The following is a 21,922-nucleotide window of genomic DNA, read 5'->3' as shown; positions in this document are numbered from 1 at the left end:
AGGGGAAAAGAAGTCGTATTAAGTCAGCTCCTCGGAACCCAAATACCTAGCCAGAGATCCAGTCACCCAGTCGGACAAGTGGTGCAGGGTGCGAGGCAATAGAACAGAAGAAAGAACAGAAAACTAAGGTGAGGGGGGAGGAATTCCTGAACTGAAGCCCTTGGAGTCTAGATAGCTTTTTAATGTGGATCCAGTAACGGCTGACACGGAACGAGTATGACTCAACTTAAACACACAGCCTTGTGGAGCAAATGTAGGCTCAGTGCAGAGTTCTTCAGAGGATGGTCTGTAGCCAGTTGAGTATCAGCCAAGAAACACTGGCCAACGTGTAATCCTCCGCCACCCAGATGCTATGTTGGTCTATATTAAGTATCTACAATGTTTGGTGAATCCCTCACCCCGCCCGGCCCCCAGCAGGCCTGTCTCAAGGTAGAACTTTTCACTTGCTATTGCACAAGGAGGCAGCTGCTACAGTAAACCAGAAATTATAGGTAAAGTGAAACATGTATATCACTTCTGGTCTAAGGCCAGATAAGGTGACACTGATGTCAAAGAATCTCCCAGCGTGCTGTGCTTCCTTGATAGCTGGGAGATTTCTTGTAAACTCTGCTTCAAAGCAGAACTTTTTAGGACCACCCCTGTGATCCTCATGGTCATGCTCTCAGTCTCTGTTCTTCTGGACACACTCTCTGTGGAAAGAGATCTCTTCCACTGCTGTTGATTCAACCATCACAGGGGCTTTAGAACTGGTAAACCTGAAACAAATTTGACATCTCACACCAGGCTTGGAACAACATGTGGAAACCTCATCTGGGCTAGTTAAGAGAGAGCTTTGCATGAAGGAGACCACCTTTAGTGGTCATTTATGATCAGCGTTTGCTCCCTAAATTGATGCTTTGGCTTCAGAGTATTGTGTGCCATGGTCTTGCCATTTTGTCCTTTCAGTATGAGCCATAGAGATAGAACCCCATTTTGAAGCATCTTATTTGTCTTTGATCTTTAAACCCTCCTAGGGACGTCCAGGCTGGAGCCAACCTCTCTTTCAATCGTCAGTTCTATGATGAGCACTGGTCCAAGCATCGAGTTGTCACGTGTATGGACTGGTCTCTCCAGGTAAGAATTGTTGTTGTGTCGGGACAGACTGGACTTGTGTTCTCGTGGCATTTGTATACAGTAAATAAGAGAGAACTGCCTTGCTACTTTGGATGTGTTCACTGACCCTCCGTTTTCTTGTATGCTTATGGTTTTCTTTCTCGTTTTGCTGAAGTTTCCGTTTAAATTTTTACTCTGTTATTCATATCCATTGAGTACTTACTCTGTGCCAGGTGCCAGCCCGGGAGCCAGGCCATTCTTTCCATGAAAGCACGCTCACTAAGGTTGCCAGTGCTTTCCTGCTTGTCAGATCCTGTGGATGTGTTTAAGCCTTCATCTGCCCTGACCTCTCTTTGTCACCAGCTTTGTTGACTCTCTCTAGCTTCTGAAACTACTCTCCTTCCACGGAGCCCTACAACTCGATTCTCTTCTAGTTCTTGAACTCCCCTGAGACTTATTTTTCCCTCTTCCACCCCTGTGATCCTCATGGTCATGCTCTCAGTTTCTCTTCTTCTGGACATGCTCTCTGTGGAAAGAGATCTCTTCCACTGCTGTTGATTCAACCATCACATGGGCAGCCTTTTTCTATCCCCACCCAAAATCCCTCCTGAATTCCACTTTACACCCCAGAGAGACAGATCCATTCAGGTGTCCCATAGAATGGCAGACTCATCACTAACTCTATTTCTACACATCCAAAGTTCTTTTTTGCCTGTTCTAAACCCTGAATAGTCATTGGAAGGACTAATGCTGAAGCTGAAGCTCTAATACTTTGGCCACCTGATGCAAAGAGCTGACTCATTGGAAAAGACCCTGGTGCTGGGAACGATTGAGGGCAGAAGGAGAAGGGCAGAGGACAAGATGGTTGGATAGCATTGCCGACTCAACGGACATGAGTTTAGGAGATAGTGTAGGACAGGGAGGCCTGGCATGCTGCAGTTCATGGGGTCACAAAGAGTCGGACATGACTCAGCAACTGAACAAAAACAACAATTCTGTGTTAAAGGCATCACAATATACCCAAGGGCCCAAAGAACTTTTCGTCATTAACATTAAAAACTTCCTCTCCTTTATCTCCCAGACTTAGTCTGTCACCAAGACTGTCCATTTCTCTACTCCTGTATTTATTATCTTACACTTGTAGTATTGCTAATCTTCTCATGGTCTTTCCACACCCAAACTTGTCCACCTATAGTTTTCTGTCTAGACATCTAGCCAAATAAGCTTTCTAAAATACGGATCTGATCACTTTACTCCCTGGATTGAAACTCCCTGTTGCCTGTAAGAGAAAAAATGAGAGCAAACTAAACTCCCTAGTGTAGCATTCCTAATGAAAGCACTAAACTCCCTGGTGTAACGTTCCTAGTGAAAGCAGGCAGATTTACCAAAAGCCATTTTTCCTGAATGGCCAACTCACTGAGTGTGTCACTGACCCAGCACTGAGAAGTTAAACAATGCCCATCAGGGCACACAGCTTAACTGTAGTTAGGGCAGGCTATGAACTCAGGTGATCTAACTCATGAGCTTGTCTTCTGGGTGATCATGCTGTGTTCTCGCCTGTAATGACAGTGATACAATAGCAATGAGGGAACTAGGAATGATAAATACTGGGCATATATACATAGCACATTTTCCACTTTCTTTAATCTGTGCTTTTATTGGGAATAGTAATCATGGCTAGCTTCTTCCTCTGTTTTTCAGTTTTGGCTTCACTGGGTCTTCACTGTGGTGCACGGGCTTCTCGTTGCAGAGCTTGGGCTCCAGAGCACGCAGGCTCAGTAGTTGAGGCACACAGGCATCTTGAGTTACAATACATGGGCTTTAGTTGCTCCCAGGCACGTGGGATCTTAGCTCTCCAACCAGCGGTTGAACCCACATCCCCTGTATCGGAAGGCAGATTCTCAGCCACGGAATCACCAGGGAAGTCCCCATGGCCAGCTTTTAACTTGTTTCTTATATGTTAAGCACTGTGCCAGCTATTCTGAAGGCATTATGTTATTTCACCCTCATAACATCAAGCTTCCTGGGTGGTGCTAGTGGTAAAGAACCCGCCTGCCAATGCGGGAGGCATAAGAGATGTAGATTGAATCCCTGGGTCAGGAAGATTCCCTGGAGGAGGGCATGGCAGCCCACTCCAGTGTTCTTGCCTGAAGAATCCCAGGGACAGATAAGCCTGGCAGACTGAAAAGTCAGACAAGAGGTTCTAAGTGCTGAATGATGTAGGGCTAATAGCAAGTGTTTTCAGGGTTCAGTGGAGATTGGAGTCTGTGCCTCTGGTTGGACAGGGTGTCTTAGAAGACTGGGATTAGAGAAAGGGAGGGGAGAAGAGAGTGTTCCCGGCAGAGCAGTGAAGCGGATGATGTGAAGAGAGAGCCCCATGTAATCGTGCTGGGGAACAGAACACTGAAGAGGAATGTAATCCCCCGCAACCAGACTGTCAACAGCCACAAAGTGGGCGAGTGCTCTCTTGAATCTCCTCTTACATCCGAACAAGAGAGCACGCAGGGCACAGTTGTGCCGAGGCTGATGCAGGCAGGGGTGTACCCAGCCGCTTGCTGCCCGCCGGCGTGTGGGTGGTCTGTGAGCACGCTCGGCTGTGTGTGCAGAAATCAGATCCAAGGTGGAGGAAACACTTAGTGCGGCTTGTTCACTTGTCCACAGCCTGGAGATTACACAGGAACCTTATCTGACACATTCCTAAAGGGCAGCTTTTACTGAGTCCCCAGGTCTGCTGGTAACGCTCCCGGAGGAGGTGGCGGGACCCTCACCGGTAGGTAGGGCTGGTCCCCAGCTGGCCTCGGCACAGGGCGGACATCTGCCTGTTGCCCACAGGGAGATGTGTCTCCACACAGGATCTTGTTGCAGGAAGTGAAACTGGAGAGGGCAGAAGTTCCACCATAGAGACTCTATATCGGTTTTCCCCCATTTTCGTGTAATCTGTCATCTACACTGTGGGGAAGGGGTTTGCAATTCTGAAGACTGTATTTTATATGGAGCAGAAAAAGGAACGAGAATCCTTAGTTCCAGAGTAGCATTGACATATACACACTCCCGTGTATGCAGTAGATAGCTAGCAGGAAGCTGCCTTATAAGTCGGGGAGCTCAGCTCCAGGCTCTGTGAGGAGCTAAAGGGGTGGGTGGGGGTTTGAAGGGAGGCTCTAGAGGGAGGGGCTGTATGTATACATAGAACTGGTTCATGTTGTTGTATGGCAGGAACCAACACCACACTGTAAAGCAATTATCCTCTGGTTAAAAATAAATTCTAAAAAAGGATAATAAAGGAATTTGATGAACACAACACCGAAGAGCCCTTAGTTTCTACATTGTAACAATTTAGTGGAGTTCAAAGGACCAACTTTACATACTTATGGGATGAAGAGACTCTCTGAGTAAATCTATATGGAATCCAGTGATGTTCAGAAAGAGGAGAAGGACAGAGGCATAGTCTTCGAGTCCAGTAGAGGTGTGTGTACTTATGAGTGCAACAGAATGGACAGGGTTGGGGGAAGGAAGAAACCATAAGATTCCTGCATAGCTTTGCTTTGAGCTCCTGGATGAAAGGTCTCCTTGGTCTTCTTCCTAAACGAGAACACTTTAACTTTGCAATATTTGCAAAATAGCCACCAGTCATTATCCCCTGAAGCACATTTAGGCACTTGGGGAATTATGCCAATTTTGCTGTTCATCAAATATTAACAGAGGGAGTCAGTAATACTGTGCACATTTCACATGACAGATTTGGCAGTTGTATACAAAACCAGATTTATGATCTTTCTCCCACCCTGTATATTCCGGTCACATGTGATTTGCATCCTCTAACCTTGGAGTCATTCAGTATACAAACACAAGTAATCTTTTTTATTGAAGTTTAGTTGATTTACAATGTTGTGTTAATTACTGATGTACAGCAAAGTTGTACATATATATGTGTGTTCTTTTCTCTGTTATATTTCATTGTGGTTTATCGCAGGATATTGAGCATAGTTCCCTGTGCTATACAGTAGGGCTTTGTTGTTTATCCATTCTATACATAATAGCTTACGTCTGCTAGTACCAACTTCCCTCTATTCCTCCCCAGTCCCCCCCTTCAACCACTCACCCTTTCAAGTAATCTTTGATAGCTCATTTAATTGCCAAACCAAGTCAAATTTATGGTAGCATAAAGACCCCCACTGTCACCAGTTCAAATCTACTTACCTGTGGAATTGATACCTAGTTTATGTCATGCCATCCTTTTCTTGCTTTTATCAGAAAATAGCTTCCTATCTGGCCTTCCTGCCTCAATTCTCTACACTGTTGAATCATTAAGTACTTTTTCCAGGTTACTATTTGTAATGATTACTTACTTGCTCTCAATGTCACCTTGAGCAAGTGATCTGACTTCTCTTGGCTTAAGTTTCCTCATTCACAAAATAGTAATCAAACTTTGCTTATTGTGAGTATGAAATGAATTAATGTACTTTAAAAACTTAGACTTTAGTAAAGTGTCTAGTATAGTAAAAGTGCTCAATAAATGTGGCATAGTAGTGAAAGGAGTGGTCTAATTAGAAATATTAACAGTTACAGAGTATGACTCCCAGTGTAAAGTCTAAAATCATTAGCCTATATTCAGTAACTTCTTGAGAATTAAGAGTTCTAGAATATTCTTGAGAATATCTTGAAGCATCTCCAGCCCTTTAATCTTTTTCAGCTCTTTGCCTAACCTGCCTCCCAGCCAGGTGCTGTAACCTGTGTCCTCAATGTGTTCTCCAATGCATTAGTTAAGAAAAATTTAGCCCTGGCTACCTTCCGCAAAAAGAGAAATTTATTCTAGTCACTAGGGTACTCAGGGAATCCATGGAAAAGACAAAGAACTGGGCCTCAGGAGTATAAATCTGGGCAGCTTGAGGAGCTTCACCAATAGAATGCTGTCCTTACCTGACTCATTTTCCACCCAGGGATTCTGTTTCTCAGTGCAAAATTCAGTGACCGAGGTGGAGAATGGGATCGGCCAAGCTGGGATGAGTGAGTTATCCCTGGGAGGTTAGACGCCTGTGTATTGTAGTTTCCAAGGATTGGGAGAATGATTGTGGACCAGGCCGGTTCCCAAGAGAAATCTGCATCCATGTTTGTACCTTCGTCTATACTTCTCTCTTTCCGCTCTCCTAATCACTTTCCCAGGTGACAGGGCCCAGTCAATCTCATTTCTTCTCAGAAGTCCTTTTCAATCCCTCTCCCTGGCATACCACATTCCAGCTGACGTGGTTATTTTATCCTCTGTGCTTCGATAGAACTCCTTTCCTATCTCCCATCTTAGCATGTTCTGCTCTTCTATTTGTGTTGTAGTTTTTTATATGTGTGTCTTACCTCCTTCTACCAAATGGTGGGTGCCTATAAAGCAAAGCATGATACTGTTGATATTCTTGTCCTGCATTTTGTTTACTGTTTTCTTACTGTGGTAAAAGTCACATAATATAGAACATACTATTTTAACCATATTTAACTGTACAGTTCAGTGGTGCTAAGTACATTCACATTGTCGTGCCGCTCTCACCATCATCTACCTCCTGAATTTTTCAGCTTCCTAAACTGAAATTCTTTCTCCATTAAACACTAAGTCCCCATTCCCCCTTCACACTCCCCACCCCCAGTTCCTGAAATCTACCAATGTGCTTTCTTTCTTGTCCCACATTTTACCTATCACCAGTGCCTTACATAGGCTTCCCTGGTGGAAGAATCTGCCTACAATGCAGGATACCTGGGTTTAATCCCTGGGTTGGGAAGATCCCCTGGAGGAGGAAACGGCAACCCACTCCAGTATTCTTCTTGCCTGGAGAATCCCATGGACAGAGGAGCCTGGTGGGTTATAGTCCATGAGGTTGCAAAGAGTTGGATATGACTGAGTGACTAATATACTTTAGTGCCTCACATATGCTTGGGGGCCACTTGAGGCATGCCACAGTGTGAGAGATGTGGTCTTGAAAGAAATAGACTGCAAGCAGGATCTCACTTTGTCATTTATTAGCAACTTAACTTGGAACAAACTCCTTACCCAGTTTCTTACCTGTCTGTAGAAATGGGAAAACCTGTTGCTTACTTTAGAGAACTGCAAGAATCAAATGAGTGAACATGTCACCCAGCCCCGTGTTGGATGCATAATGAACACTTAAAGCATGTTGGTTCCTTCCTCGCTAGTAAATGTCAGATTTTATTTTTTTATAAGAACAAACAGCTTGAGAGCAGATCTGGCAGTTTCCGAGTAAAATTCCCCTAGGTTAATGATGAGATAATTCAGCCCTGTGAATAATCACAAACTTCCCAGTAGCTGATATTCTCTTTAAAATAATAATTTTAATATTTAAATAATCATGCAGAGAATGACTACTTTTTTGTTGGAAAATAAGAAAATATTGATTAGTCATGTTCAAACAAACATACTAGAGGAGACTTTGAAATCACAAACACTTTCATGACTTAAGAGTTAATCAGTATCTTTAGGCCTTTTGATCCCAGTTATAGAAATTACACCAAGAGCATTTCACTGGTATTTGATGAAAACTCTCCCTGTTTTCTAAAAGAGTTTTAAACCCAATAATTGAAGATTTTTTTTTTAAAGTGGGAGCCAGCGATGAGACCCAGATGTGAAGCTGTGGGATATTATTCCAGACACATCTGGCTGCTCATTGGCCACTGTGGGAGTGGTGTTGATGTTTATAGAGTTGCCTTTTCACATGTGACATAGTTAAACTTCAGATGGACAGTCTGGAGACTTCTGTGTTTATCTGGATGTTAGTTTCTTTGAATGGGCTTTGAATCAAAGGCCTTTCTTAATGGGCCTTTGATTCATCCGCTGAGGAGTGTTTTCTAATAAAGAATGATTACTTCCCCTGGTGGCCACATACATGTGTATCATTGCAGACTTCTACTTCCTCTGTACCAACTGGCAAGTTGTAACTCTGCAGCTTTCTTAAGCTGGGGGAGTTCAAAGAATGAATAAAACACATAGAAGACTCAGGCTTAATTATTTTTGATAGGAAAAAAAGCTGATGTTCAAATTTTTACTGACAAACTTATGTTAAATATATACAGTATAGTGAATAAGAAGGAAAAAAACTAAGCTATCCGTGAGCAGAGTGGCATGATCTGTCATAATCCTGATAATCCTGATACTATATTTAATGGGGCTGCCTTATGGAAATCCTGGGTAGGAATGACATTTTCATAAAATGTACTCTAACTCATAAATACCTGCCGTGAGATCCAACCTGTTTATTTCTAACACTCAACACAGAGTTCATGTATGGTGAGTAGGTATTTCTACTTGCTGTAGAGTCCTCTTAGTGATTTTACTACTTGAGTTTCTTTTACTGGAGCTTTTAATTGTTGGCATTATTTAACAACAAAGGATTAAAGATAGGATCTTGCCGCTGAGCACAGAGTCACTGACATAATAAAGGTTATTTGTAATTCAGTAGATTTTGGCACAAGTTTATCATGCTAGGACTTACTAGGCCTGGATTTAGAGGTCAATAAAACCAAGCCCCTACCCTCAAAGAGCTTACAATCTAGTCATGGACATAGACTGGGAAAAGCCATAATACAGTTTGACACGTGTCTTAATATGGGGACATACATAATGCTAAGGGGGCTGATGAGAGGCAGTGAGGGGTGGTGAATGATTAGGTAGGATTGTCTGGCAGACTTGATGCCTACATGGAGTCTTAACGAATAAGTTAATGATGTAACCAATGCAGGAGAGGCTTTTCAATGAGAGTGAGTGTCAACTCATGGTACAGAGGCTGTACCTATGAACCTCAGAACTAGCCCAGTGAGGCTGGGTCATAGGCAGGGGTTGGGAGGAAGGAGGGTAAGTTGTAAGAGATTAGGCAGAGAAAGTAGAAGCTAACAGATCACTTGTGCCCAGTTGCTCACTCATGTCCAACTCCTTGCAACCTCATGGACTATAGCCCTCCAGGGTCCTCTGTCCATGGGATTTTCCAGGCAAGCATACTGGAGTGGGTTGCCATTTCCAAGAACAGACCATGAAGGATCCTAAATGACCAAGATTTTATCTTGAAAGTAATGATGAGCCATTAAGCTATTCTAAGCAGAGAAGTGACTTAGCCAAATACACGTTTTATAAAGTCATATCGACACAGGATAGAGAGTGGAGAAGGTGAGGGCGGGGCCTGGTGAGCAGAGAAGCAGAGAGTCATTTAAAATAGTGTTGTCTTCATCCAGACAAGAAATTCATTTAGGAGCATCTGACCTTGAGGATAGAAAGAAGCCTGCATTTGAAAGGTACTGAGGAAGTACTGAATCAGCATGTAGAGAAGAAAGAGGGAGGAGTGAAAATGAACATGGAGTGTCTGGTCCAGACAGTCAGTACAAAGTCCTAATGGGATGAATGTCGAAACATTGGAAGAGTGGTAGATTTTTGTAGAAGGCGACAAGCTTATTCATTCTCCTGTGCATTGCATCTGACGTGTCCATGGACAGCCTTGAGAAATCTCCAGTAGCTGTAAAATGTGCACCTTAGAGAGCAAGCCCAGAGATAAATATTTGAACACTGTCAGTATAGAATGCTAATTAAAGCTATTGACGAGATCACCAGGGAAGAATGTGGAAAAAGAGACCAGCAAGAGAACAGAAAACAGCCCCAGTCCCCCACAGGTAATAGAAGGAACTGTAGAGGCTAAAAACAGTGGTTCGGAAGAGTGGGAGAGAAAGGTGTCATGGAAGCCAACATAGGAGAAAGGAGGAAGTGGTCCAAATGTCAGATGCCACAGAGAGGTTCCGTGGTGTGTGTCGTTGGGTAGTTCCTGGTGACTATGACAAGCGCATGTGGAACGTTGCAGGTGGAAACCAGATTGCAGTGGGCTGAGACAGAAAGTTGGTACTAAGTGTGTGCTGAGCTGTGCTGAAATAACTTGGTCATGTCCAACTCTCTGTGGTCCCATCAACTGTAGATCAGGTTCCTCTGTCCATGGGATTCTCCAGGTCAACAATATTGGAGTGGGTTGCCATGCCCTCCTCCAGGGGATCTTCCCAACCCAGGAATCGAACCCATGTTTCCCACATTGCAGGCAGATTCTTTACCAGCTGAGCTACCAGGGAAGCCCTGGCGTTAAGTATACCACAGCGTAAAAAGAAAGTACCATTTCACGTGTGTAATACAGCGTGCGTCTGTTGGAATAAGAATCTTTCCCTTGTGTTGTCATCTTGGCATAACCCATCCTGTGACTTCTTCCATTTAGTACCCTGAGCTGATGGTCGCTTCCTACAACAACAACGAAGATGCTCCCCATGAACCGGATGGAGTAGCCTTGGTTTGGAACATGAAGTTTAAGAAAACCACACCAGAGTATGTCTTCCACTGTCAGGTAGGAGTCAGCATGGTAAAAATAACTGACGTCTCCTATGAGACCAAATGCAGCTCATGCCGCCTTGCATCTGTTTCATGTGGAGAAGCAGCACTGAGTTTAAAAATGGAATTGTTGACAATTTTGGAAAATTCCCCTACAGTAACCCAATGTTTTGGGAAAGTGGCCACCCTCTCCAAACAGTTAGGAAGCCTGCGTGGGGACTGCGTGTCATTTTCTTTCTATTTAAAACAGCGCCATGAGGATGAGTTTATAAAGGCCTCGCACTTAGGAAGAAATCTGGGTGTACCACTTCCTCTGCTTAGCAGGAACATATGTTTGCCCACCCACGTGGACATCCTCAGAGCAATAGCATTTCAAGTTCCCTCCTCTCTCTGAAATGCAGCAGTTCAATGCGATTTCACCAGTTTTAAGTTGCTGGGCACCATCTTACTTTGCAGATAATAATACTTTGGTAGCCAGTTTAGGGGAAGGTTTATCACCTGCTTTCTTGAATTGTGGAGAAATATAGATACTGTCTCTGGTTTGCAACTAGTTTGGGATGTTTAACTGCTTGTGTCTGCTGACACATAGGTCCACTCTCCCATTGGACACAATACAGGCTGAAATTATGTAACAATTGTCCTGTTACCATGGCTCTACTGAAATAATAGGCCTTGGTAGTGGCCAACATTCCAAGCCTGTATTAACGCCCCTCCCCTATGATTATGCACAGGAAAATGCAAACAAACCTAGCTCGAAGATTCAGTCCCTCAGAAATTACAGTTCAGAGGTCCTGAGTGGCAGATTACTCTGAAAACAAATCCATCAGTTGAAGAGAGTGGGTAAACCTGTTGATATTTGAAAGCTTGGTGCCATTTTATATCTAAGAGCTGAGTATCATTTTGAACTAAAATATGTTTAGACTTTAGAACATTATCAGATATAATTTGAGGAGCAAGGACTGCTGGAATAAAGGTCCTAGCTTCAACCTGATTGAGTAACCTCTAACTCTGACCATGTTTTTCTAATTTGCTATCTTAAAAACAACAAGAAGTCCTGGTCTGCATAGTAAATAACCTTTATTTTTTGAACCTTTGAAATGAGAACAGTTTTTTCTTTCTTTCTTTCTTTTTAAGATTATCAAATTTGTCAGTCTGATATGCTCTTTCTGTAAACATAGAAGCACAAAATCCTAATTTTATTCAGTTTAAAGAGTTTTGCTGAATTACCGAGAAAATACTAAAAGGATTATGGGATAAACAGAAGCACATTTTTTTTTTTTTTTAAAAACAGCACCATTTGAAGTATTTTGAATAGTGTATAAATCATATACAGAATTTTTTTAGCTTTAAGAAGTGACACACTATTGTTTTGGTCAGTGTACAAAATGTTTATCATCATCAAAAAAATGTTTATTATTAACTAGCAGTAGGTCGCCTGTGACAATAACAATTTGAGAATGTGCTTGACATTCACAACATTGCATAGTAACAGGTCAGTAGGAGCTAATAAGTTGAGGGAAGACACAAATTCCAGAAGGTTTAAGAATTAACTGGAATTTTCAAATTTTCAAATTGTGTTTTCTGACACATTGGTTAATCCTAGCATTGACTGAAAAGAACATCCTTTCTTTTCGTCTCCTGCTATCTTTGGGATCGTTTACAAAAAGCTTCACCAGAATGCCTTTAACCTTATTTTCACTTGCTTTTTAAATGTGCTGATGTATGTGTTCTAGAAGAAGATATGCTCTTGATTTTTTTTCAAGTCAGAAGTGCTCTTAATATCCTACTGAAAGATGCTGACTAAAGTATCTCTGTATTCCCCCAAATTCCTACTACTATCTTCACTTCATCTGGTGACCAGAAGTGGAATGGGAGTTCTAAACCCTACCTAGCATTCTCACTGAGAAAAGGAAGAATTCTAATACTTTTAAACTTTGGGGTTAAGTGGCATGTGCAAAAGAACAATCTACTGATTTAAATGTTAATCACATCTAAAAAAATACCTTCACACCAACGTTTAGACTTGTATTTGACAAAAAAAACCTAGGTACCATAGCCTAGCCAAGCTGACCCATAAAATTAGACATCATACTTGGATTTCATCTCAGAGTAATCCAGGAACCTAATGCCCTTCACAACTTCTAAAGTCCTGCTGATTTCAGATCACTTTGGGCCAATAAGCAAGCATACCTAGAGTGGTCAACTTTGAAATTATTGGACATCGGGAGCTTTCCTTAGAGGTGAGAATAAAAAAGCAATAATTTGAGGACGTCTGACGTTGATCTATGAAAATAAAAAAAGAGATGAATACGTTTTGAGAATCTTCTTTTTCATTCATTGGCGTAAGCTCCTGTCACCCCTTAGATGTGAAACTGTGGCTCAGAGAGCCCATGAACTTGGGTTGACGCCTGTAAATGGCAAAGCCAGGTTTGAAGTCAGCGCCTTCTTGCCTGAAGCCTGTGTATTGCCTTGTGCTGCTCTCATCAGGAATTCAGCCAGTTAACACCATGCAGGTGTGTTGCATGGGGTCGGGAAGGAGTGAAGAGAGAAAAAAAATAGGACAGAGATGTTTTTTCTATTAATCATTACAATCACCTGGGCAACTTTAAGACCTACTGATGCCTGTGTATCACCCAGAGACTCTGATTTACTGAAACCTTCACCAGGTGCCTTCATAATCTTATTTTTAGCTGTCCCCTTAAATGCTCCAATAGATGTGTTTTAGAAGAACATATACTCTTGGTTTTTTTATAAGTCAAAAGTACTCTGAATATCCTACCAACGATGTTGACTAAAATATCTCTATATTCCCCCAATTCCTACTGTTACCTTCATTTCATCTGGTGACCAGAAACTGGTCAGGGTGCTTAGCTTTACCTGCCACTCTTACTGAGAAGGGGAGAATTCTAATCCTCTGAAACTTTGGGGTTATGTGACATAAGTAAAAGAACAGTCTACTGATTTAACTATTAGTCTGGGGTGTAGTCTAGTCATTTTTGAAGCTTCCAAGTGAGTTGAATATGCAGCAATAGTTGAAAACTCCTGCCATGTAGAGGAGAGATGAATAAAGGGGGTGATCAGTGATGAGACTAGTTGACTTCTTCATTTGAATGTATGCCCATCATTCATTTTTCCCCTTTGACCCAAACTAAAGTGGAATTTCTTGCCTTTGCTCCTCTGATGCCCTGCCACCTGACCCTATTTGAGAAATTTCCTACCCAACTCCCTGCCCCTTCTTACCACGTCCCCCTCCCCCCCACACACTTATTCCCTCTGGCTCACTCATTGCTGGGATCTGCTTCGGTGGTGGTCAGAAGAGCAAGCGTTGTTTTTCCAGGAGGGGATTCAACCGTGTTGAACCTGACACAGCATGCAGTGGACAGTACCATTGCTCTTGGGATAGTGACCCAGCTTGCCATAGTTGATCTCAATGAAGTTTGAATCACCACCAAGTAAGTAACGGTGGTTGCAGAAAGAAAACACAACTGCGGTGGTCCTGAGTATGCCTGAGCTGTTGGGAGACCAAAGCAGGGTTAACTTGGACAGCCAGGGAAGGTGTGCATGACTTAGTGGCTGGAGGTGAGGTGGAGGGAAGAAGTAACAGGACAGTTTGGTTACCGTGAAGTAGCCACAGTAGTTGAGGGGGAATTTGGAGTGGCCACAGAACTAAAAATAGTGACGTGTACAAGTGTTAGCCACTCTGTTGTGTCCGATTCTTTGCAAACCCGTGGACTGTGTAGCCCACTGGGCTCCTCTGTCCATAATTTTCCAGGCTAGAATATTGGAGTGGGTAGCCATTCCCTTCTCCATGGGATCTTCCCAACCCAGGGATGAGACATGGGAGAAACCAAAGCCTCCACTCACTGACCTCTTACTGTCTTTGTTACACCCCTTCTAATCATCAGTAGAGCTTATTTACTACAGCTGGTCCTCTCTAGACACACTCTCACTGAAATTGGGTAGGTTGAACATGTTTCCACATTCTCCTATGATGTTCCAATAATTTCAAAATCAGTTTGCTTAATAATAAAGGGGGCAGAGGGTAGGGAGGAGCTGCGAGTGCCTTATGATTGTACTTTTATCAGTTTGGAATAATTGCACTAGTTGGCCATTTTTTTGCTGATCTCTTATGATTCTCCATGTTTTTGGCAAGTGTATATAGTTGCAAACAAATCCTATGACTCAGAAAAACATTATATGGGGCACTAGAAAATAAATGCACAAGATGTAGACATCAGTTCAGTGTTCCTTTGCAAAGACTGACAGGCTTTTATCCTAATGGTAAAAAGATTGCAGGAGGAAGGCTCCTTTCTCTCTGAAAATAGCAAGGCCAAATACCCTCTACTTTCGTGGGCAGTATTCTGTCTTTACTAAACTGAATTTTTAGTATGGGCTCTGGTTCTGCATTTTCTATTTTCATTTCGAGAACAGGCATCCATACTTGGAAAATATCAGTGGACTCTGCACAGAAATCAGTCCCTGGTCCCCACCACACCATCTGGCAGCGCTCCTGCTGTCTTCTGTAGTGGCTTCCCCACACTGTCATTAGATTATGCATCTGACCACCCTGCGTTGCTTACCCTGGTGTGGTCTTTCTCTTTTAAAACAGAATGAATAGAATCAGAAATACATATCTTAGAATTAGCTGCATTGAGGAAAGTGGAAAAGCTATATTTAGAGGCTTGGCTTTGTCAGAGGTTTTTATTTTTACTTTTATTTTTTTCCCGATTTGGTTTCTTTGCCCTTGGCATTCTCTTCTTGAGGATTATCTGACAATGACCTGAAATGGACATAGACCCAACGTGCTCCTGACTTGGGGGGTTGGAGGAGGAAGCAGAATGTGAAGTGGGGTTCATACCAACAAACCTCATTTGTGCCCATGTTTAAAATCCTCAGCTGACTTTTTCCGCATCTTCTCTTCTCATTGGGGTTCTGTAGAGATCACAGGTGAGATTGCAGTGACAGCTTTCGCCATTCAGCGTCTGGCTCTGCGCGAGGTTGCTGCAGACCTCCGTGGGCAGAGTGCTGGGGAGGTGGGCTGCTGCTGGGGCCGTGGACACGGTGGCCAGGCAGCGCTGTTCCTGGCTCACCACGCTGCTGACTGACCGCGGGGCGCTTGGTGAGGCCTTGTTGCCATGTCAGAGAAAGGAGGCTTCCTCAGCTCTGGTGGGGCTGTGAGGTTTACTGCAGTAAACTTGATTTCTTCTCCCTTCACTTTTTGTCCCTTCCCTAGCCCAGATGCTGGCATGTAATCTAAATAACAAAACAGCTAAGGAAACAAAGATATACATTGATTTAAAAGAATTTCCCAAGGTATTTTATGACCAGAAAAGTGTTAGAATTTGACACAAGGATTCTTTTTTAATTAAGGGAGGGTAACTTCCTTATGGCCTGACTGATTTTTTTTTTAAGTCATTTTCTAAGCTTTTTAATGTGGAAAGTAGTTGTTGCTCGGTTGTTCTTTAGTCACTAAGTCACGTCTAACTCTTTTGTGACCTCGTGGACTGTAGCTTTCCAGGCTTCTCTGTCCGTGGGATTGCCGTTTCCTCCTCCAGGGGATCTTCCTGACCCAGGGATGGAATCTGTATCTCCTCCATTAGCAAGTGGATTCTTTACCCCTGAGCAACCAGGGAAGGCCTGTTACTCTGTAAAGGTGAGAAAAGAGAAGGGATGAATGAACAGAAAACAACTATATCCCAATAAATTTTTTTTAAAAAGTTTATTTGACAACTAGGGTTATGTATTCAATATGAATTCCCGGGATGACAAAGTGAGGGCACATATTAATTGGTTAGTGACTGGAGAATGAACTGCATCGACAAAGACGTGCTGACGAATGTAAAACCCAGTTTTCAAAGGCAATGCTGGGTGGAGAGACCCCAAAGAACAAACCAGCATTGTTGGTTGTACAGATGTGAGATGCATTTCGGAGTACATAATTATGGGTACTTAAGGAATTCATGTGACACAAAGGTAGAATTAAACTTTTACATAAAAGATTCAGGTTGTGAGGATCAGACAAGAACAGCAGCGGCACAGCAGTGCTATTTTGTGTCTTTAGGAAAAAGCACACGGTGACAGCTCAGTTGGTTAGAATCCACCTGCAATGCAGGAGACCCCGGTTCGATTCCTGGGTCAGGAAGATCCACTGGAGAAGGGATAGGCTACCCACTCCACTATTCTTGGGCTTCCCTGGTGGTTCAGCTGGTAAAGAATCTGCCTGCAATGTGGGAGACCTGGGTTCGATCCCTAGGTTGGGAAGATCCCCTGGAGAAGGGAAAGGCTACTCGCTCCAGTATTCTGGCCTGGAGAATTCCATGGACTGCATGGAGCTATAAAGAGTCAGATGTGACTGAGCAACTTTCACACGGGAATTTACATGTACGTGCTGAAATGAAATGCAGACACTCGGAAACTCTTCGTTTATGCCAATTGAGTATGACTGGTCCAACGAGAGAGGCTTGAGCTAGACACTGATTCTTATTAAATCAAACAGCAGGAGCTTTTCTTTTTCTGTTTCAGCCCAGGAAGCTGGCAGCATAGAAACTGCCTTGCCAGCTTTCACTCTTTATCTGTCTGCTTTCTAGAATCTTCTCAAGAATTAACATAAGAGGAAGCAAAACTGATCGTTTGGATATATCTAGGGAGATTATTAGTTATCGGCAGGATTATAACAGATAGTATCAGGGGCGATTCTTCATCTGAAAAGAGCATTGAAGGTGCTGTATTCTTGACAAGTGACCAAGCAAGATATTAGTACATGCAAGGGATGCTTAAAAGAGAGTCCATCTTTGAACAACTTATTTTTAAATTGTTTCCTTTGTCTTGTCATGGCATATTGCAAGTGATCAAGCTGACATTTAATACTGTTACAAAGCTACCTAAGATTTCTTAACGTTTGCACTGCCCCATTGATGTGCACATAGATTGGAGGCGTAGAACTCGGTGTTGAAGATTTCATTCAGTCCCCTAATTGCCCTTCTCTCATCTTGCCACGCACTGTGCTAAAATGGTCTGAACTGGGCTTTCTGCAGTTGGGCTTCATCAAGGAATTGCCCAAGAATCAGTGGTGCTGTGCAGTGAGCGCCAGGAAACACCATGAGTGAGCTTTTCAGCCTTTAACTCTGCTTGTCCCCACCACCCTGCCCCCTGGCCATTCACGGAGGTCCCAAGAGTTTGGTCTAGGAAATGAGTGTTATCAAGAGTCTGGCTTGAATGCCAGAGGGCATCTGTTTACCTCTTGGGATTATTGCGAGGATAAATGAGGTAATATGGAAAAGGAAATGGCAACCCACTCCAGTATTCTTGCCTGGAGAATCTCATGGACAGAGGAGCCTGGCGGGCTACAGACCACACGGTCACAAAGAGTTGAACATGACCGAGCATACCCACAAAGGAGATAATAGGTGTGTTGGTGTGTTCAGGCTGTCATAATAATGTATCACAGACTGGGTGGTTTAAAAAGCAGAAAACAATTTTCTCACAGTTCTGGAGCTGGTAAGTTTAAGATCAAGGTGCTAGCCGTTAAGGTTTCTGGTGAGGACTCTCCCTAACTTACAGGTGACTGCCTTTTAGGTCCGTCTTCACGTAGAGAGAGAGTGTGAGCGAGCTTTTCTCATATTTTAATACCATGACGAGGGCCTCCCCATCATGACCTCATTTAAACCTAATTACCTCCCAAAGCACGAGAGATAACATCACTCTGAGTTTTAGGACTCCAACATACTTTTAGGAGAACATAATCCCATAGCAATAGGTGAACATGCTTTGAAGAGACAAAAGCATTCTCTTTAAATTTGGTTGTTTCTCTATTACTGCATGATAGTCCATCTCATGGAAAGAAGCTTAAACTTTGGTATTCTTATTTTCCTTACTTGAGTATTTTGTAGAGAAATCTCACCTTACATGTTCATCCATTCCTTTATTCATACATTTACAGGGTACCCACTATGGCCAGATCCTCACAGCAACAATAGGCTTGAGCTGAGAAGAGGCCATCCCCTCCCCACAGGAACTCTTCCGCTGGCCCCAGTCCTCGCCTTGCCCTCATTCCCATCACCTGGCCATCTCGTCTCATTAGATCCCTGTGTGTGCTTTTTATTTACAAGAGCCAAGTGAAGGGGAAACCCGAGGCAGTTTCAGAGTTCTACCCTCCTGGTTACTGAGGCCTAGGAGACAGCTGGGGCTTCCCAGGTGGCTCAGTGGGTAAAGAAACTACCTACAATGCAGGAGATGCCAGAGATGAGGGTTCGATTCCTGAGTTGGGAAGATCCCCTAGAGGCGGGCATGGCAGCCCACTCCAGTGTTCTTGCCTGGAGAATCCCCTGGACTGAGGGGCCTGGTGGGCTACAGTCCACGGGTTGCAAAGAGTCGGACATGTCTGAGCGGCTGACCACAGCACCGGAGACAGTTGGGGCTTTCCTGGAGGCTCAGCGGTGAAGAATCTGCCTGCAATCAGGAGACCTGGGTTTGATCCCTGGGTCCGGAAGATCCCCTGGAAGAGGGCCTGGCAACTCACTCTAGGACTGTTGCCTAAAGAATCCCATGGACAGAGGAGCCTGGCAGGCTGCAGTCCACAGGGTTGCAAAGAGTCAGACACAACTGAGCAGCTGCGGATGCAAGGGCAGGAGGCAGGGTGTGTAAAGCACTCACCGTTAGGCACCAAAGGGACCTGTAATGTCAGTTGTCTACTATGCAGGACTGACGTTCTAAGTGTGTAACTATCCATGCGGTACCATCCAGAGAGCATGGATTAGGGCCCCCTTTGTGTTAACATCTCACCTTTAGGTGCTGAATGGGGGAGATCATGGCTGAAGGGTGCAAGAGGGAGGGTGCAGGGTCCGGTAGCAGGGCAGCACTGGGAGGATGTGGGGAAGAGCACTTTTCTAACAAGTACCAAGTCATCTCAGTGTTTGGGTAAGTGGTACTATTGTGTTGTGACACGTGGCTGCAATAGAAGCCCTGCTAGTCTGCTTCCCCCGTATACAGATAGGTACAGATGCCTCAGTTTTCATGGCTTAATTACACGGATTGCCTCAGGCACAGGCTTCATAAGAGTACCCACGGTCTCTGCTATAGTTTGTGTGTGTGTGTGTGTCTGTGTCTGTGTAGTCGTGTCTGACTCTTTGCAATCCCATGGCCTGTATCCCTCCAGGCTCCTCTGTCCGTGGGATTCTCCAGGCAAGAATATTGGGGTGGGTTGCCATTCCCTCCTCCAGGGGATCTTCCCAACCCAGGGATCGAACCTGTGTCTCCTGCATTGGCAGGCAGGTTCTTACCACTAGTAAAGAAGCCCGCCATAGCTCATGTGGCTGCACTGATTTCCGTAGACACGTGCTGGCCCTTTGCCACACTGAGCTCACTCTGTAGACCCTGGAGTGAGAATAAGGATCATGAGACTGACCCATGTTCTACTTTCATCTGAGACCAGATTAACATCTCTGTTAAGAGCTGTGTCTCCTAAAGACTTGGGCTCCAGTCCCCCTGGTTGGGGCATCTGTTCTCCGAAATCTCAGATTGTGCTTTTCCTTTATCCTACAGTATTTTGATACAGGCAGAAGCAGGTTGAAATTATACCAGGTGGTCTCAAAGGAAGGAGAAGTCTCAGAGAGGCACCCCTCTCCCTCAGAGGTGTGGGGGTGGAGGATGTCACTGCAGGAAAGGAAACAGCAGCCAGAGATGGATTGTGATGAGGTCCGAGACCATGTTAGTGCCCCTCTGCCCCCTGCCAGAGTGTTCTGGGCTGCGACCACCTCTGAGGCAGTGCCTCTGCATTGCTTTGGCGTCCTTATGTTCTAAACACAGACTTAGTCTGGACTTCAGCCCATCTGTTTCTAAAGGATAGACATCTTCCCCCTTTATGAGCTTCAGTGAAACCTTCCCGTTTGTGTATGTCTTTAGGTTGCCTTATACTGTTGGATGAAAGGGGTGGAATAAATACAGGTACAGTCACATTCCCCAACAGTCACATCATTATTATAATTTATTTTGGGCAGTGGCTCTTAGCAAAAAAAAGGGGACCTGTCCATTTTTTATATTAAGTTTTGAGATTATCTAAAAGCATTATTATCAAAGAATTTGTGGAAGGAGAATCAGCATCCTTACTTCCAGGGAAAGTTTTTTACTTATTTATTTGGCTGTGTTGGGTCTTTGTTGCTCTATGGGCTGCTCTCTAGTCGTGGTACGCAGATTTCTTATTGCGGTGGCTTCTTTTGTTGCAGACTGCAGGCGCTACGGTGCAGGGATTTCAGTAGTTGCGGTTCCTGGGCTCTTGAGCTCAGGTTCAGTAGTTGTGGTACATGGGCCTAGTTGCTCCACAGCATTGGGATCCTCCAAGATCAGGGATAGAACCCATGTCTCCCATATTGACAGGCGGATTCTTGACCTTTGAACCATCAGGGAAGCCCCAAGGAAAGTTCTTTTAGCCTTTGTTGTGACAAGTGGTCCACAGTTTGCTTTTAGCATGCTCATATCTGATTTTGTTTTTATTTATACTTTTTAAATATGTTCCCTAGTAGCCAAAGAATTAAACAAGATGTTGCTTTCTTAGGCAAAGATTTAGCTTAGTTGATTTTTAGTTATGATCTCCTCTTAAATGTACTGAGTTCATATGTTACATCTACAAATCATTATTGCCATAATCACTTTATACTTTTGGTAGTTTCTGCTCTTTAAAGTTGATATGTCTGCTTCTGTTAACTTGTCTAAAAAGTATTTCCAGCACCTATGTACAGAGAGGTGTGTTTCTTAACAACTTAACATATGTTGAGTAGTTGAACTTAATTTTATCCTTTGTGTACAACAGAGACCTTTATTTCTTTAAGTTTGTTGTAAATGTGATCTTCTGAAAAGAGAAAGGGACAAGAGCAAAAGTGTGCCCAAGTGCCTGCATGCACACACCCAAGACTCTCAAATCCTAGTCAAAAGCTATATTTCATAAAAGAGAATTACAGTAATGTTGATGGCTTGCCAAAACCTCAAGCAGTGACAGAATCCACAGAGTGTCCTGGAAGGGTTGCCGTTGCAAAGCCATGCCTCTCCAGATGGTTTGGATTAGAGATGTTTAAAAACACATGGCAGCATTAGTTTGGTTTAGAATTCAGAGTTAATTTGGTAGATAAAATAATGCAAATTTGAAACCCTAGCCTGTGTATCAGAAAAATCATCAAATCTTATGATTGCTCTTAGGGGAGGTTGGCATGTGATGTGTTGATTTTTTAAATGATCTAATTGAAATAATAAAATTAAGCAAGAAGGGATTTTAAAAAGGGATTGAAAATACAAGAGTCTAAGTAAAAACTTTCTTCTCTGCAGAATATTTATTCTTTTAAGCTGTCATATCCAATCAATTTGTATGGGATTCGACAGCCAATTGTCATTTCCTGAGATAAACTACGTAGAGTGGTTGTTTTACAGAGGCTGTATGGGTGTGGGAGGGGAATGGAAAAAGTAATTCTGGAGCATGATGGAAGAGGGGCCAAAATG

General features: G+C 43.5%; 1 protein-coding gene across 7 annotated transcripts in view; it reads left to right on the top strand.

The window, feature by feature from the left end:
• Window positions 1-21,922, top strand: part of DYNC1I1 (dynein cytoplasmic 1 intermediate chain 1) — a 371,384-nt gene that overhangs the window by 230,667 nt on the left and 118,795 nt on the right. For all 7 annotated transcript variants that reach the window (XM_070471269.1, XM_070471279.1, XM_070471273.1 and 4 more), the window contains 2 exons: window positions 1,014-1,113; window positions 10,329-10,454. In XM_070471269.1, the coding sequence (XP_070327370.1) occupies window positions 1,014-1,113; window positions 10,329-10,454 (226 nt within the window). The remainder of the gene's footprint in view (window positions 1-1,013; window positions 1,114-10,328; window positions 10,455-21,922) is intronic.

The sequence above is a fragment of the Odocoileus virginianus genome, chromosome 1, assembly GCF_023699985.2.
Source record: "Odocoileus virginianus isolate 20LAN1187 ecotype Illinois chromosome 1, Ovbor_1.2, whole genome shotgun sequence".
Taxonomy (NCBI): Eukaryota; Metazoa; Chordata; class Mammalia; order Artiodactyla; family Cervidae; genus Odocoileus; species Odocoileus virginianus.
Note: the sequence above shows the minus strand (reverse complement) of the source record. Positions and strands in the feature narration are given on the sequence as shown.